This window comes from Phocoena phocoena, chromosome 16 (genome assembly GCF_963924675.1).
Source record: "Phocoena phocoena chromosome 16, mPhoPho1.1, whole genome shotgun sequence".
Lineage (NCBI taxonomy): Eukaryota > Metazoa > Chordata > Mammalia > Artiodactyla > Phocoenidae > Phocoena > Phocoena phocoena.
The window spans coordinates 29,238,717-29,256,763 of NC_089234.1; the positions used below are offsets into that span (position 1 = coordinate 29,238,717).

Sequence of the window (18,047 nt, forward strand, 5' to 3'; positions counted from 1 at the left end):
CTAGCCCCAAGGCTATCTGTGCCCTCCCTCTTCCCTCTCTAAAGGGAAGTGTGTTGGTCAACAAGCTCTGACCATAAAATAGAGATTCCAGGGAAAGGAGAGACTTATAAAAAAAACCCCATATATTCAACAGCTTAGAAAAATCTGCACCTACTACCTAGAAGAATCTATTTAGTCCCCAATTTAAAAAAATAAATAGATAGGCAAAGATCACAAGATGTAAGAAAGAAACAAGTAACATGAAAGAGAAAAACCAAGACAAATACATTTTAAAAATTGACCCAAGAAGAATTATAATTCAAGATCAGAACTAGAAAAGTAAAAAGCTATAATTAGTATCCTTATAAAGATATAGTAAGATACTGTATTTATATATACTGTATTTTGTATACAGAGCAAAAAATATTTTTAAAAACAAAATATATAATTGCTGAAATTAAGCCCAATGAATGTAAGGTAACGATTTCTTAGATACAACACTGAAAGCATAAGTGATAAAAGAAAACACTGATTAGCTGGACCTCATAAAAATTAAGAACTTTTGTGCATCAAATGATACCATCAAGAAGGTGAACAGACACACAAAATAGGAGAAAATATTTGCAAGTCATACAGCTGATAAGGAATTTATATACAGAATATATATATATATATATACACACACACACACATATAAATTCTTACAACTCAACAGTAATATGACAACCTGTTTAAAAATGACCAAAAGGGATTTGAATAGGCATTTCTCCAAAGAAGACATACAAATGGCCACTAAGTACATGAATAGATGTTCCACATCATTAGTCACTAGGAATGTGCAAATCAAAATCACAGTGAGATACCACTTTACATCCACTAGGATGGCTACAAATCAAACAGACATACAAAAGCAAATGTTGGAGAGGACGTGGAGAAATTGGAACACTCATACACTGCTGGTGGGCATATAATATGGTGCAACTACTTTGGAAAACAGACTGGCAATTACTTGAAAGGTTAAACATAGAGTTACCATATGACTTAGCAATTCCACTTCTAGGTATATACCCAAGAGAAATGAAAACATATGTCCACACAAAACTTGTACACAATTATTTATTGTGGCATCATTCATAATAGCCAAAAAGTAGAAACAACCCAAATGTCCATCAACCAATGAATGGATAAATAAAATTCAGTAAATCTATACAATGGAATATTACTTGAAAATAAAGAGCACTGAAGTACCAACACATGTTGTCAGAGATGAACCTTGAAATCATCATGCTAACTGAAAGAAGCCAGTCACAAAAGCCCGCACAGTGTATGGTTTCCTTTATATGAAATGTCCAGAATCGGCAAATCTATAGAGACAAAAAGCAGATTGGGTTGCCTAGACTGGTGAAGTTTTCAGGGAAATGGAGAGTGACTGCTCATGGGAATGGGGCTTCTTTTTGAAATTAAATATTCTAAAATTAGATTATGTTGATAGTTGCACAAATTTGTAAATATAATAAAAAATATTGAACTGTACAGTTAATGAGGGAATTATATGGTATTAAATTTTATCTCCAAAATGCAGTTGAGTCCAATAAAAGAATTATAAGATAAAATCAAGGAAATCTCCCATACACAGAGTGTTGGACAGAGACAAAAAATTTGGGATGAAATCTTACTGGTATAAAAGATCAGTTCAGGATCCCCAGCAGCTGTCTCATAGGATATCCAGATCCAGAAACAAGGAAGAAAATTATGGTTACAGAAAGAATGAAAACCTTATCAACCTTTACAATGTAAAATTAAGGGGACAGTTGACAGAAAATAGGTGGTAAAAATGGAGAGAAGAAATATGACCCACACGGCTGATATCCTCTCATAATATGTATGGAGTTGGAAAATATTGTCTAAGCCATTGAAATAATAAATTGAGATGTGGAGAAGAGGAGGCCCAGTAAACCACGCACATGGAGTTAACCCTTGGTTAGGATGAATTATGGCAGCATTTCCTTAAATGTGCTCTGGAAAATATCAGTTCTGCAGGATAACAACGTCATGTGGAGGCGGAAAAAAGTAAAAGCTTCCATAGTCAAGTAAGTTTGAGAAATACTGGGATATACAAATGTACTGAAACACTTCCCAGCATCTTTATTACATTAGTTTACATTCTGAATCTCCAAGAAGGGGATTTAGCATGCAGAATTTTAAAAATTTATTTGACCGTAGTCTTATTTTCCAAGAGTATCTTGAGGGACTCGTGTTCCACTAACATGTTTGGACATCACTGACTTGGAATATGAGCCCTGCTTTAGGTGAGATATGGCCATAGAGCAAACAAAAGCAAAAGAACTACAATTTGGAGAACTCAGGACTTGGACCATTTCAATAGCCCCATTACTGGTCTATTTGGTTCCATTCTTGTCCTCTCCAGTCTATTCACCACTCAGCTGCCAGAAAATCTTTTACAGACATAATTCACATGATGTCAGTCATTTGCTAAAGACTCTTTAATGACTTTTCATTGCTCTTAGGATAAAATTTAATCTCCTTACCACATCCAGCAAGGCTCTACAATGAGCAGTCTGGCTGCTGCCCAGCTCTTCATTCTTATCTTCTCCAGATTTCTCTTTTCCTTACTTCACTCAGGCCTCACTGGCCTGCTATGTGCTAAGTTTCTCTCTTTTTTTTTTTCTTTTTTTTTTTGGTGGGGAGCGGGGGTTGCACAACACATGCTTTTCTTTCTACCTAGAGTGTCCTCTCAGCTTGCCACATGGCTGGTTTCTCCTCACCCATCAGAGTTCTTTCTTGAATAGCCTAGCTAAGTTATTCTCTATCAGCGCACTCTGTTAGTTCTCTTTATGGCATTTATCACAAGTTATAACTGCATATTTACTGTTTATTTTTTGCTTATAGATCATAAACTCCATAAGAGCAGGAAGTTGTCTGTTGTATTTACTAATATATATTCAGTGCTGGCAAAAAGCCTAGCACACGGTGGGTGCTCCAATTTGTTGAATGAAGAATGGAAGTTATACTCATATTTTACCGAGCTGCTAGTGGCATATTCTAACCTGAACCTAGGTTAGAACAGAAAGCTAGACAGGACCTTTAACTCCCATGGTGGCCCAGAGAGCTATGGAAAGCATTCCAATTTGGGCAAAAAAAAAAAAGCAGGAGAATTAGGAAGGAAATAATGGTCTTTTCCATCACAGCAGACCACATTATGTGTGCTGTGTGCTCAATGATCTACAAAACAGAAACAGAAAAATTGCCTTTTTATATCCAGAATTTCTATCTTTAGTTCTAATTACCAAAACTTCTACTAAGTACCTAATGCTGATTTATAGACTCCACTGGTACTCAAAGCATAGACAAACAGTGAAAGCGGTATGGGTAAGGATGGAAAGTTCACTATGTTCCTATACACAGGCTCTCATTACGACTTTTGAGGGCCCTGGGCATTTTTGACCTCGTGGGTCCCTTCCTCCATAAAGACATATTAAATCAACAGCCTTCTGTGTTCTACTGTAGTAAGTCAATATAGCAGGATTGGGGGCAAGGGTGGAGATAGCAGGAATGTAAAGAGCATACACTTTAGAACTAGATGAGACCCAGATCAGCTTCTAGCTAGGTCACCTTGAATTATTTAATCTCTCTAAAACCTCATTGGTAAAATGAGGCTAATGAAATTATCTATTTCTTAGGCTTGTTGTGAAGTTAAATGAGATAATGAATTGAAAGTGCTAAGTGTAGTTCCTGGCACAATCCACACCTAAAGAAATGTCGGCTACAATTGTTAAGGACAAGTGAATTTCAAATTGAAAAGGCAGGGTTGTTTTTCTGACTTTTTGCCTATGGCTCAATGTAGCCTTCTAAGCAGTTCAGAGAACTGAATGAGATTGAAAACTAGAAAGATTAGCTAAAGTAACATTGCATTATAATGAGGGTGATCACAGCTTCTGCCTACAAACCTGCTTACACCACATTCTTGTTTGGAGTGGGAAATTGCACAGCTGGGGACAGTTTGGTGCACAGAGAAATCATCACAGTGTTATTCCTAATAATTGTTATGTTTTATTTCACCTGTGAAAGAGTATATGCCTTAAACTACAGGAGGTGAGAACAATTTATTCCTCTCAGTTTATAAGAAGAGAGTTTCCTTCTCTGCCTGTAGAGAGGCAGGGCCTTCCCAGCAGCTGTTCAGTGCTAATTAACAAGGAAGCATGGGCTAGTGTAAAGGTCTGCTCCCTGGCTGAGAATTAGGCTAATGACTGCTTACTTCTAAACTTGCTTTTTTTTCTTTTTTTCTTTTTTTTCCTGGACAGGACTTCTTTCTTGATTAGAGAGACAGCCTAATTCCTGACCCAAGCCCAGGGATATCAGTTATGGCTATTATGATGAAGGATGTTTCTCTCTTCTTCTGTTGTCAGAGAAGTCAGATGGGGGTTAGAACATTGGAGAAGGAGATGGGTGTCCTGGGACATAGATTTAGGTTTGACACCTATGGTCTTGGGAAATATCTTCCTCACTTTCTTTTTTTCCATTCCTTGCCTCCCTTCCCCATTCTACCTTCCCTAAGAACCCTACTTTTCCTCCAAGAATGACCTACCCTAACAAGTGCTGCTGAGATCACAGTCTGTAAAAGGTGTGGCCCATGGTCCTCCCTCAATGGAAGCACCTGGAGAGCTTCTTTAAAATGCAGCATGAGATATAGTACAGAGAGGTCCCGAGTCCCCTTTATCCAGTTTCTCCCAACAGTGACATCTTGTGACACTATAGGACAATATCACCACTAGGACATTGGCATTGATACAGTGAAGATACAGACCATTTCCATCACCACAGGGGTATCTCATGTCACTCTTTCATCCTCATTCTCGCTCTTTACTTAAAACTTTGGCCAACCACTAATCTGTTCTCTATTTCTATAATTTTGTCATTTCAAAAATGTTACATAAATGGAATAATATAATATGCAACCTTTTAGGGTTAGATTGTCCACTCAGCATATTCCCTGGAGATTCAACCAGGTTGCTGCATGTGTCTATAGTTTGCTCCTTTTCATTGCTGGTAATGTTCCATGGTGTGGGTAGACTACATTTTGTTTAACCATTCTCTCACTGAAGGAGCAAAGTATGAGAACTACTGCCGTATAATATAGACAGAGCAGGTCTTATTATCTTATTTTACAGATTAAGGAATGGAGGTACACAAACGCTAAGTTATTTACCAAGCTCACGTTTATGGGGTGCCAGCAGTGTGCCTGGCAGTACCCTTGTTTCTTCATGTATGTTATCTTGTTCATCTTCACAATGCCTTTGGGAAGTAGGCTCTCTCCATTTGAAAACATTCAGGGTGGTTAAACAACTTACCCAGGGTCACACGGCTAATATGTTGTGGAGCCAGGTCTGAAATCAAGTATCTATCGGACTCCTAGGCCCCTGCTCTTTCTACTTTGTGGTGCTGTTTTCCTGAATTTTCATCTTTGAGTGAAGCCGCGTGGTCTAGCATACTGGAAAAAATATATAATACTCTTCACCTTAGTTCCATAGTTTTCACTCTCATAGACTCAGCTTCATACCGGGACTTGAGCTTTTGGAAAGTCTGCTTTTCTGTGTGAAATTCTTCACGATATCTTGATGCATTTTTCCTCCTTCCCACCCGGCTCCACAGCCAGGACAAATCATATCAGGTCAGTTATAGCCTTCTTTGCCTGAATCCAGCAGCATTTTAGACTGTCGAGACATGTCTGTCATAATATTCCCCTAACCAGCACCTTCCAGCTCCAGCCATAGCCTTCCAGATCTGTTTCAACATCTTCTTTCACCATCCCTCACCCCCTGCTATTTGTCTTCATTCTAATCAAGCAAACCTATTTTGTCCTTTCTGTATTATTGTCTCACATCTGCCTCCATTTTATTCCAGACATTGTTCTATAGCCTCCCTCCTCCCAAGTCCCCATTAGCAGCATGAAATAGCCTTCATCTTGGGGGCCAGTTCCAGGTAATAGTGCCTGGCACCGTATCCTGAGAAGGATTCGTAGGCCAATTCTGAGATTAAGGAAAGAGTATTGAGATCTGTTACCAAGGTCTACCATGGGTTCAGAAAAAGGGAGCACATATCACAAATTTGCCATCTCTGCATGGTTAAAGCAAGGAATTTAAAGTCAGAAATGGATTTGATTCTTAGCTCTGCAACTTAGTTGGGTGATCTAGAGCACAGTTTCTTCATCTATAAAGTGAAAGTAATAATACCTACCTTATAAGATTGTACATTATGTAAACTGCTTACCAAGTGCCTGTCAATCAGTAAGTGGTAGCTAACTTATTTTTTCCTTTCTTCATTAAGATCCTTCTTAAATTAAGCCTCATGGGTGTAACTTTTATTGGTAAGAGAGATTCTGTAGAGAGTCTCACCCCTCTCAAGAAGTCCTTGTATGTTAAAAACTCTATAAATCTATCAAATTAAGGGAATTATAAGCTAGAAGAGAAGCCTCAATAGAGAGCTGCACTAGCCATTAAAGTCAATGAACATATAGCCATGCTATTTATCAGCCTGCTGCAAGTGTAATATTATATATAAATATGGGTGGGGAGAGAAAAAGGAAGGGAAGGAGGGAGGGAGAGAAGAAGGGAGGCTTGAAGGGAGGAATGGAAGGAGAAAGAGAAACGGAGAGAGTAGAAAGAGAGCGAGAGAGGGTGGGGAAGAAAGAGATCAATATTTTATTTCTTCTAGAGCTTAATATATAGTTAACCTAGTATAACTTAATATATAATTAGCCATGGAAATGTAAGTGACTTTGGACCAAATAGAAGATGCCTGGTTTGCTGTAACTCAAAATGAATAATTTCCTCACAAGTTTTTCCTAGTTTTTGTGTAGAATGGCTGTCACATCTTATTCATGTTAGTTACATAACCAAAGATTCTCCTTGTGGACAAGGAAAAGAAGGATCAGGCTGCCACACTCTTACTGAAGTTTGTAGTCATTTGGACATCTAGTTCCCCATGAAGGATTTATCCTCTTTACTGGGAGCAAAATTCAGAAACCAGTTTTCAGGGTTGCACTGTGTGGTCCAGAAGCAGAAATCAAACTCCAAAGACCATGAATAAAGATGTGGCTTATTATAAGAGAGAGCTGTGATATGCACTGGGAGAGACGGCTCCACAACATTGCAGATACGTCATATGTGCAGGTGGATAACAAAGGAAAGAAATTCTCCCAGATTTGGGGTCCCTTGGGGGAGGAAAGGAACTCTCACAATGAAAGGGGATATTTTGTTCTTTTCCATAGCAGCATATTTGCTCCAGTGGGAAAGATTCCCCAGTACTGAAACGTCTGCCTGGCACTGGCCAATTTTCTTAAGTACAGGTCTTTGCCCCTTCCCTCACTTATCCTTTTTTGAGTGACTGGATGTCAGCATGAGGACAGACATCTTCTATTCTCTGAAATAATCTTCCAAGATTTCTGTCTTCATAATTCAGGTATGGAGACATCCAACCTTGGAAAACCAAGATCTTTCCTTTTTGTCATTATTCACATCCTGGGTCATCTTTTACTTGTTCGTTCATAGACCTAAATCTAGGGATTAGAATGGAGGTGGATGGTTGAAAACGCTTGGATGATACTGGACCCTAAACAGAATTTCACTTTCCCAATGGTGTTTCACTCCTGACAGCACTAGTCTGTGTGCATGTTATTCCACCTCTAATATTCCTGTTGCTGAGCACTCTGCAGCTGTGTGGAAGTTATTCATTTATGTGGTTTGGGCCAGTTTCTGAGAAACAGGCAAAACTAAGGAGCAGAAGAATCCATCAATGTTAGATTTGAACAAAGAAAATTATAATCTTTTTGGACTTGTTGTCCTCTGCAGTGCCAATATAGATATAAAAACAAAGTATGGAAATGATGTAGATACACGGTAGATACAGAGAGCCCTAGTGTTCAGAGAGGGATAATGGGGCTGGGGAGAATTCACCAAATTCACTGGCTATAATGTCTATTCCATGGAGTTTTGTCTAATCAGGTTCCTTTATGTGTTATTTCTGTCATTTGTTTTTGTTTTTCTAGTTTTTTTTTCAATCATTCAAAGACTTCTGAAAACAGAACATTTGCTCCATTTTAAATGAATTTTATACACTTCTCAAAAAAACAAAGGTATGTTTAGTCATTGTGGTAGTATTTGGAAATGCATATTTTGTTTGACATTATTCCTGAATTAGATTCTTCCTCATCAGAATAAGTGGAGAAATGCTTCCATATGTTTGAAGTTGTTCTCATCATTTTGCCAAGAGGGAAAGAATGTAGTTTACAACAGTTTTCATATGAACATATATTTAATAAATTTTTCCCATAAGGTTAGCTAAAACAACTTTTCTACTGCTTAAATATGCTACTAAAGTTAAGATAATAATATCATTGGTCTAAACATATTAAATAGTGATTGACAAATTTTTTAAAATATTAAAATGAAATGAAAGTATATTTTACTATTTTGATTTCTTTTACAAAATAAGACTTTAGGTAAGGATCTGACTTTACTGTTTTCCCAAATAGCTACAAATCACATAGCACTATTAAAAACATGCTTCAGTTTTTCACATACTAAATTCTTTTCCATGTAATAAATTCTTATATATAAATTTTTGTAAAAAATCTCTTCTGTTCCATAGATATCCTTACTAATTCCTGATCTCTTTACTAAGATCTCCTGACTAATGCCTAGGAATGTTTTAATAATTGCAGGTTTTATGGTATATTTTAATGTATGGTAGATCAGATAAATGTCTTTTCAGTATTACAGTTTTTTCAGAACATTCTTGGCTTCTTTCAGATGAATGTTAGAATGATTTTGCAACGTTTCAAAAATATCTGATGGGATTTTTTTATTAGAATTTCATTAAACCCATAAATTAGGTTAGGAAGAATAAATTGATTTTCCTACCCAGGATCATGGTAGGTCTTTTCCTATATTCAATTTAAAAATATTTCCCTGTAAACTATATAATATTCTATATATGGGTCCAGTATATTTCATATTTAATTATAGATATTATAGATTTTCTTTGCGGGTGGGGGAGGGGTGTGGGGAGAAAACATTAGCATTACTTTAAATGTTCCTAACTCTAGTTTTCCCATTCTTTTTATAATATAACTTTTGACAATGGAAGGTTATTTAAAGACTTAATTATCAACCTGTAGCAGAACAAACTATTCAATGCATATGAGGATCTCCAGATTATAGTATCATACATAACAAGTTTCCAGCTTCTAAGACACCAAATTAGATGTGTTCTTAATTGCCTGTCCAGAGCCTTTTAGCCAGGCAGGGCATTGATGATTATTTTTTCCTCCTAATTTTCTTGTGAATGTGTAACTGTTATCATCAATGACTATTTACTTCAAGTTCTTTGAGGCATTTTCAGAAGGATTGGAGTACATTCACCAACACCAGCATTAAAGTCTATTCCTGGACTGCCCATCTTAGGCAATGGCATTACCACAGTTAAAACTTTGGGGTTCTCTCTTACACCGCTTCCTCACTTAAACTCACCTACCGAGTCCTCTTGAGTGCTCCAACAGTGTTTTTTTCAACTGTGTCTTTTTTCGTTCCCACATTTCAAAGCCTCCCATCACTCTGCAGTCATCTCCCTCCATTTTGTCCACACCACACTACCTTTCACCTTTACCATAGCCAGAGTGATCTTCCTAAAACTCAAGTCTGATCCTGACACACCCTCACTTGCTTAAGCACAGGATAAATCCAACATGCAGGAGGAGCTAGCTGTATTTTACAATATTGTGTTGGGTGCTAATCATACAAAGATAAATAAGACCTCGACTTGTACCGAGATGTTAAGGAATAAAGGCCAGATGTGTTAGCATCGCAGGCTAGCAACTAGTTATCTGACCAGGCTGACTTCCTACCACTCCCTTACCTCTCCCCTGATATCCAGATATCCTGGACTCCTGAGAAAACACTCACCTTGACTCTATCATGCTTTGCTCAAGCTGCTCTATGCCTGGCCTGCTCTTCATGGCAAAATCTTACCTTCTTTCAATGCTAGATTCAACCTCTTGTGAGATGTGAAGCTTTACTCAATGCTTATCCCTCTTCTAACATCATAGAAGGTAGAGCTAGCTACTCCCTTGACTGATCTCCCACAGCAGTTAGTTTGCACCAGCAATGCAACACAAAGAGACTAATTTGTCTCAGTGTGTGTCTTCTTGGCTTTACTGTGATTGTCTTATAGCAGAGGCCCTGAGTCAGTCACCTTTCGACACCTGCTCCAGCACCTAGTCTTACAAATAACACTGAAATGCTCAAGTCTGTGAGAGGAAGCCACAAGCAAAGAAGGTGCTGAGGCCTTTTATTCTTTTTCTAAAAAATAAGGTAGTGTTTTCTCAAGGCAAAAATTCAACTTATTTTTTTGCATTTTAATAATTCTTGTCCTCAGTGTAAACAGCTTGAAGGCAACATAGGGTTTGGAATCAGAAAACCTGAGTTTAGTCTGCAGTACTCTATGAATTTGAACACGTCGCATAACCTCTATGAGACTTACCAACCTCCATCATAAATTAGAAATGTCTGCCTACCAGGGCTGTTTTGAGAGTTATGTGAAATTATATACATAAGAAGCTGAAAAATATTTTATGGGAAAGCACTCTAAATGTCATTGTAATTTTTATTATGGTTATTTTTATACATAAATGGAGGCAGTTTTACTTTTCAGAGATTTTAGAAATAATTTTGGAGGAGTAAAGCCCATGTAAATAAATATATATATATATATATATATATATATATATTAATGACACTTGTATCTAAGTTTGCCTAGGTTTTCTAATTTTTAAAATATCCTGGGGAGGGGGTACAAAATTTCATTTCCGCCTGTTAATTTTTGGGTTATCCTACTTCTAAGATTGCCATCAGGTTTCCACAGCTTAGAGTGCTTCTGTGGCAGGTGTAGTATTTTGGATCCTAATCTGTTTTCTTTCTCCCTGGACTTTTCCATTTTTCTCCTGTCTATTCAAGCAGATAGCTGGTTGTGTGCTTATTGACTCAGGGGTGGCACCTGACAGGATGGAGAAGAGAATGCACAGCCTTTCCAGCTTTTGAATTTTAAAGGAAGAATCCTGGGCATAGGGCTAGAAATGGTGAGGAGAATGGAGCTACCCTCCCAGAGTCAAGAGGTTTTTCTGGGCTGGAGAAAGGAGAGGAGAAGGGAAAGAGAAATCCGTGGGCTCCAAAAGCAGAGGGTTCCTATGTCCTGCTTCCTAAGAAGTACTGCTAGGAGGAGTGGCATGATCCCATAAAAATGAGCCGGTTAGGGTGCTGGAAATACTACTTCTCTAGCCAGTAGGGACGTTAGTAACCTGTATAATGTGATTAATAATATCCACCTCACCAAGCAAAGCAATTTTGAGAATTATATGAAGGAAATACATGCGAATACCTGGTACTAAATAGGTATTCAGTAAATGTTATATTCCCTCCAATCCCCATTTATGCTTTGGTCCTGTTCAGCAAACCACTTTCATTCCTCAGTCAACCCTATGCTCCATTTCCCATGTTCTTGCTCCTGGACTGCTGAGTGGTACTAGACAAAAAGAGCAAAAACCATACAGGCAAGAGCCAAGCTGCCTCCCCCTCCTGTTCTTTCCTCTTCCCCTCTCCCTCCCTCTTCTCCTTCCCCTCCTCATTGTCTCCCTACTCTCCATCCTCTTCATCTTCTTTTATGAACATCACGCTGCTACTAAACCAGTAGTCCTGGTATCCCTTCTCCTTCTCTCACCCAGTCCTGCAGAGACTCAATATTCTTCCACCATCAGGGCAAAACAGAGCCTCTGTCTGGGCAGCGCAAGCACGCCCTTTGCCCATGTGTCCTCCTGGCAAGGTTAGGCTGGAGTAGGGCAGGGGTAGGGCATTCTCGACAAAATACCGTCCTTCTCCCTTCTCAGTGGACAAATTCTTTGTTTATGAAGTACTGATGGAAGACTGTTTCTGTCTGAGGAGAAGTTCCCTTCCAGGGTCTCAGGAAAGAGAATTGAAAGTAAGATCTGAAGGAACTGAGATGTTCCTTTTGATTTCCTATGTCTGAGTGGTAACTCTCTCAAATAGTAACACGAGCCATGACAGCGCGTGGCCTCAGAACATGTGGATGGCTAAAAGGAAGCAGGTCGATAATTGAGTTATTCACAGACCTGCAGTTCATGATACCTTATGGAATCTGTGTGGCCTTGGGTGCTCTCTCCTGTCACTATGTTTCTGGTGGGACCCCAAGGGGCACAGGAGGGTGGCAAATTGCTAGCAAGACTTTGCTGAGTGCTTTGCAGGGAAACAGGTCTGGTTTCCGTTTTGAGCTGAGCATCCTGGTCGAGACACTCAGTTCTCTACTTAGCTGCTCCAGAAATGGTTAAATTTCTCTATGTGGTGCTTAGGTTTCTATACTTAGACAGCTGTGGTAGCCCATCACTAGGGCATATTTGTTAGTGCTTCATACTTATATAAATAAATTGGGTTTTCCCATGCTCTCTATAGAAGGAGAGGCCTGTGGTTTTTCAAAGGCATACGTTGTGTTGTCATCCTTGGAAAATGTTATCGTTTGTCTCCTAGTAGATCTCAGAATCCTTAGAGAATCGGAAATGTGACAGATAAGTTTTGATCACAGGGAAGGTGATGTGGGAGCCATCAGGCATGGGATTGGAAAGACAGATGTAGGTATAATGCTGTCTTGGGGTCTTGATTTCCAGATGGTAAAGGATGTGTGGAGAGCTGAAAGTGTGATTACTTTCACCTTCTGTACCTTTTAACTTCCAATACCTATGGATAGGCCATCGTTGTGGGCCCTCTCAGAAAGCGTAGTTGCCCAAGGATTGGCCTGATCTCTGTCTCAGCTTATTTTCTTTTAACCCTGGGGATATGGTTTACTTTAAGTTGCAATATCTTTGTTCTTTCTGTTTCCTACAGATTCATGAAGGTGGCAGGAAACACAGTGGATGCAGTTACCTGGCAACAGTAGGTATTCACCATTTTTGCTCTTACTTATTATCAGATGCTGTGAAATGAAAGATAAGTAGTTGTCATGAAGTTATAACTGAAATTTAATAAACTATCTTCCGTGCTCCAAGAAAAAAGTTAAAACTAATTCCAAAATTAATTGTTGGCAATCAGTAACTTTAATCATAATGAAAAATATTTTATTCTGCATTTACACTCTTAGTTTCTGTAAACAACAAGTTCCAAATATTTCCTGAAATTCTTATCCTCCTTCAGTTTGTCGTTGTGAGTCATGGATTGAGTGGGTCTGAGGATCTTGTCATTCCCTTGCTTAAAACCCCCCAATGCTGGGGCTTCCCTGGTGGCGCAGTGGTTGGGAGTCCGCCTGCCGATGCAGGGGACACTGGTTCGTGCCCCGGTCCGGGAAGATCCCACATGCCACAGAGCGGCTGGGCCCATGAGCTGTGGCCACTGGGCCTGTGTGTCCGGAGCCTGTGCTCCGCAGCCGGAGAGGCCACAATAGTGAGAGGCCCGCGTACCCCAAACAAACAAACAAAACCAAAAAACCCTCAGTGCCTTCCCTTTGCATGTAGACCACAAGCCACACTCTCTACTCTGGCCTATAAGGCTCTTTGTGTTTGGCCTCTGCTCTCGTCTGATGCCACCCTGCCCTTACTCATTCTGTCCCAACACACTGGTGAGGACTTTCAGTTTGTAGAGGGTTCACATGCATGTCTGCCTCAAGAACTTTGTATGTGTCATTCCCTCTGCCTGGAATGCTGTTATCTTCATATTTTGTGTAGCTTACTCCTTCTCATCTCTTAAGATTCAGCTTACATGTCACCTCCTTCAAGAGGCCTTCCCTGATGATCCTATCTAAAGTAGACCCCCTATTTAATTGTCTTTCTTAGCTCCTTTTTCCATAGCACTTACCATAACTTACAATTACTGTTTTTTATACCTGTTTTTGTAATTTGTGTGTTTTCTCTTTTACCAGAATAGCACTTATTCAGTTCAACAAGTGCTTATTTAGGCAACTGTTAATTGGGCATTTACTGGGGGGAAAATAACGCCAATGATAATAATAACAATGTGGCAGGAACCTTTATGTGTCTTACTATATCTGATCCTCAGAACAAGCAAATGAGGTCAGGACTGTTTTTATCTATATTTTTCTACAACTTAGAGGAAGGTGTATAAAATCCAAAGATTACACAGAAAGTGGCAGATTTTGGACTTGAAGTTGGTTCTGTCTCACTCCATGGGCTTCTCTTAACTGTTACGGCTTTGGTAACAAGACAATGATCCTATACTGGAAAGATTACATTCTATCGGTGTAATTCAAATCCTCTTCAGTGTCCTCACCAAAAGCTATCTGGATAATGTAGCATAAAGACAAGAGACTGGAGAATTTATAGTGTTTATAAAGAGGAGTAATGAGATCAGTGTACAAAAATTAGTTGGTAAGAATGTAAGCATTGCTCAGTTATCATGGCTGACAGGGAGGGATCAGAGAAAGTTTTTATCCCCTACTCAAGTACTCTCCATAGTACAAATGCAGTGAAGTGAGCACAGTATTTTTTTTTTTTTATAAAGGAGAAATACATTTTTGTAAATAGTTTGTTTATTAGCTATTTAAAAAAATATTGGTCATCTCTCAAGATAAATCTCATGTGTTTGTAACTACTCTAAAAATACCCCCAAAGCAGGCATGGGGTTGTGTTTCTTTTGGCTCCAGGATCAGCACTCATTTAGGGACAACAAGTAGCACCTGGACTCTACCATTTATTCCTTACAGCCATAATTTTCAGTCAAGACTTGGAATAGTCATGGAACAATTCCAAGAAATCTTGGCCAGGAGGAATCAGTGAAAATTAAAGCCAAATGCCATGTTTCTCTAACCCTGAGAAATGCTGAGGTGAAAATTTCTTAATAATGTAAAGGAGATCAAGAGTCACTGTCAGGAAAAAAAAAAAAAGGAGAATAGAATTTGTCAGTATACATCTAGCCAAAAGAATCAATTCAATACTAGGATATTGAGCTTGGAGCTTGAACAACCAGAACTCTGAGTCTGAAGTCATAAATAAATAAATCTATATAGTTAGACTATTTTGATTTGGACTTTCATGCTCTTGGATTTTCAGGACCAAGATACACGACTTGATGATTGGTTCTTCCCTCCAACCCATGCAGAAAACCCAGAAAGAGTTAGTGAGATGAAGTTTCAATTACAGGAATGGTGGAATAGCTTGTATCAGATATCAGTGATAAATCTGGACAATAATTAAATACACACACACACACACACACACACACACACACACACACACAAAGAGTGATCAAAAGGCAGCAAAAGCTAGAGGAAGTTATTCAATTCCTGAAAGACGTGAATGGCACTGGTGAGATCTGTTGTTACTTAAGAATCCATACAGTATGAGGTGGCTTTAAACTCAGAAGAAATACATGTCATATTGATTTGAGGTGTCGGAAAAAAAAAGTCAGAAGGTGGAAATCTCAGAAAGATAGAGTAATGGGGCAAAACACCAAATATGCATATAAACTTCCTTTCAAATTTTTGCCTGATCCCTGAACTGTGCATATTTAAGGGAGACTTCAAGGAGCCTGGGAGAAAACAACAGCTGGAAGCCTGAAAAATTTGAACAGAAATTTCAGCTGCTGTCTGTCACATGAGGGACAGAGATTGTAATTTGAATCTCACAAATTGAGGGGCTTGATAAACACCTTGTGCTTTCCAGTGAAAACTAAAAGACATGCCTCAGGAGTAAAGTCTATGTCCCAGGACTAAGGATTTGCCTTAAGTCTAATGTGTAACCACAACAGACTCACCCTAAGGAAGTCTGAACTGCAGCTGCTACAAGAACAAGATGACCAGACGTTCATCCAACTGCCTGCTAGATCCCAGACCAACACTCTTCTGTCTCTACAACATATCAACCACACTTTCCAGTATACAATTTTAAAAATTACTAGACATGCAAAGAAACAAAAAAATGTGGCCCATGGCCAAGAGAATGATCTATGACTTGAAACCCTGAGATGACCCAGATAATAGGATTAGCTGACAAGGGTTTTAAAGAAGCTATTGCACATATATTCAAATAGTTAAGGGAAAATGTCCCTATTGAGTGAACATATAGGGAAATATCAGCAGTGACATGGAAACTTTATATATATATATATGTATATATATATATATATATATATATATACATATATATATATATAAAACAGAACCAAATGAAATTATTAAAGAAAAAATAGAAAACTGAAATGATGGGAATTCCGTGGTTGTCCAGTGGTTAGGACTCCATGCTTCCAATGCAAGGGGCACAGGTTCGATCTCTGGTTGGGGAACTAAGATCCCACAAGCCATGCGGTGCGACCAAAATATATAACTAAATAAATAACTGAAATGAAAGACTCACTGGATGGGCTTACTAAGAGATTGGAAAGTACAGAAGAAAGGGTTAGTGAACTTGCATACACATCATTTGAAATTATACAGTTAAAGAACAGAGAAAAAATATTGGGAAGAAAATTGTCAAAGGTTCAGCAACCTCATTGCCAATATCAAGTAACATGTGTGCAATTAGAATCCAGATGACAAGAGAGAGAGAATGAGGCAGAAAACTTTTTTAAGAAACCAAATCTGGGGACTTCCCTGGTGGTCCAATGGCTAAGGCTCCGCACTCCCAATGCAGGGGGCCCAGGTTCAATTACTGGTTGGGGAACTAGATCCCACATGCATGCCACAACAAAGAGTTTGCATGCTGCAACTAAGAGTCTGCATGCTGCAACTAAGAAGTCCATATGCTGCAACTAAGGAGACCGCATGCCGCAACTAAAGATCCTACATGCCGCAACAGTCCTGGCACAGCCAAAATTAATTAATTAATACGTTAATAAATAAATATTTTTTTAAAAAAAGAAACCAAAGCTGAACTTCTCTCAAATTTAGTGAAAAACTTTTAGAACCAAGAAGCTAGGCAAGCCCTAAGAAGGAAAAATACAAGGAAAATCACACCTGGACATAATATTTAAACTGTTGAGAACAAAAGGATGGAGAAAAATCTTCAAAGCATTCAGATAAAAATGACACTTTACATAGAGAGCAAAGACACAAATGATGGCTAACTTGACATCAGAAAAAAATGGATAACAGAAGACAATGGAACTGCATCTTTAAAGTGCTAAAGAAGAAAAAGTCAAACCAGAGTTCTCTATCCAGAAAAATATTCTTTTAAAATGAAAGTGAAATAAAGATGTTTTGGGTAAGTGAAAGCTGACAGACCTGTGCTACAAGAAATACTAAAGGAAGTTCTTCAGACAGAAGTAACATCAGAAGGAAAGTTGGATCTCAGAAAATAATGAAATGCTTTGGAAAGTGTAAATTTATAGATAAATATATTTTTTCTCTTAATTTCTTTAAAAAAACCTGACTCTAATACAAATATATAACATTGTATTATGGGGTTTATAACATACAGAGTTGTAAAAATATACGGCAATAATACCACAAAGGATGATGAAGGGAGGAGGCTGTAAATGGAGTTATACTGTTCCAAGTTTTTTTAATGTGAAGTAATACAATATTTACTCTAAGAAGACTGTGAAATTGTATTCCTAGAATTAAGGTTGTGGATAGAACTAAGGTTGCTGACCTAAAGTAGGGAGGTTATCTTGGATTATCCAGATGGACCCAATGTAACCATTAGAGTGGAAGAGGGAGTCAGAAAAGAGGAGGCATGGGAAGATTTAACTACAGAAGAGGAAGTCAGAGTGATGTGATGTGAGAAGGATTTGACCCACTATTGTTGGATTTGAAGGTGGAAGAAAGGGGTCATGAGTGAAGGAATAAGGGCAGTCTCTAGAAGCTGGAAAAGTCAAGGACATGGATTCTTCTCTAGCACTTCCAGAAGGAATACAGCCCTCCTAATACTTTGATTTTAACCCAGTGAGATCCATGTTAATTTCTAACATACAGAACGATAAGATAATAAATTTGGATTGTTTTAAGCCACTGTTTGTGATAATCTTTTAAAGAAGCAATAG

At 38.4% G+C, this 18,047-nt stretch overlaps 1 protein-coding gene across 3 annotated transcripts in view; it reads left to right on the forward strand.

Annotated features, from left to right (window-relative positions):
• The window catches only part of HPSE2 (heparanase 2 (inactive)), a 575,892-nt gene that overhangs the window by 342,766 nt on the left and 215,079 nt on the right, over window positions 1-18,047 (forward strand). For all 3 annotated transcript variants that reach the window (XM_065894147.1, XM_065894148.1, XM_065894149.1), the window contains one exon: window positions 12,945-12,992. In XM_065894147.1, the coding sequence (XP_065750219.1) occupies window positions 12,945-12,992 (48 nt within the window). The remainder of the gene's footprint in view (window positions 1-12,944; window positions 12,993-18,047) is intronic.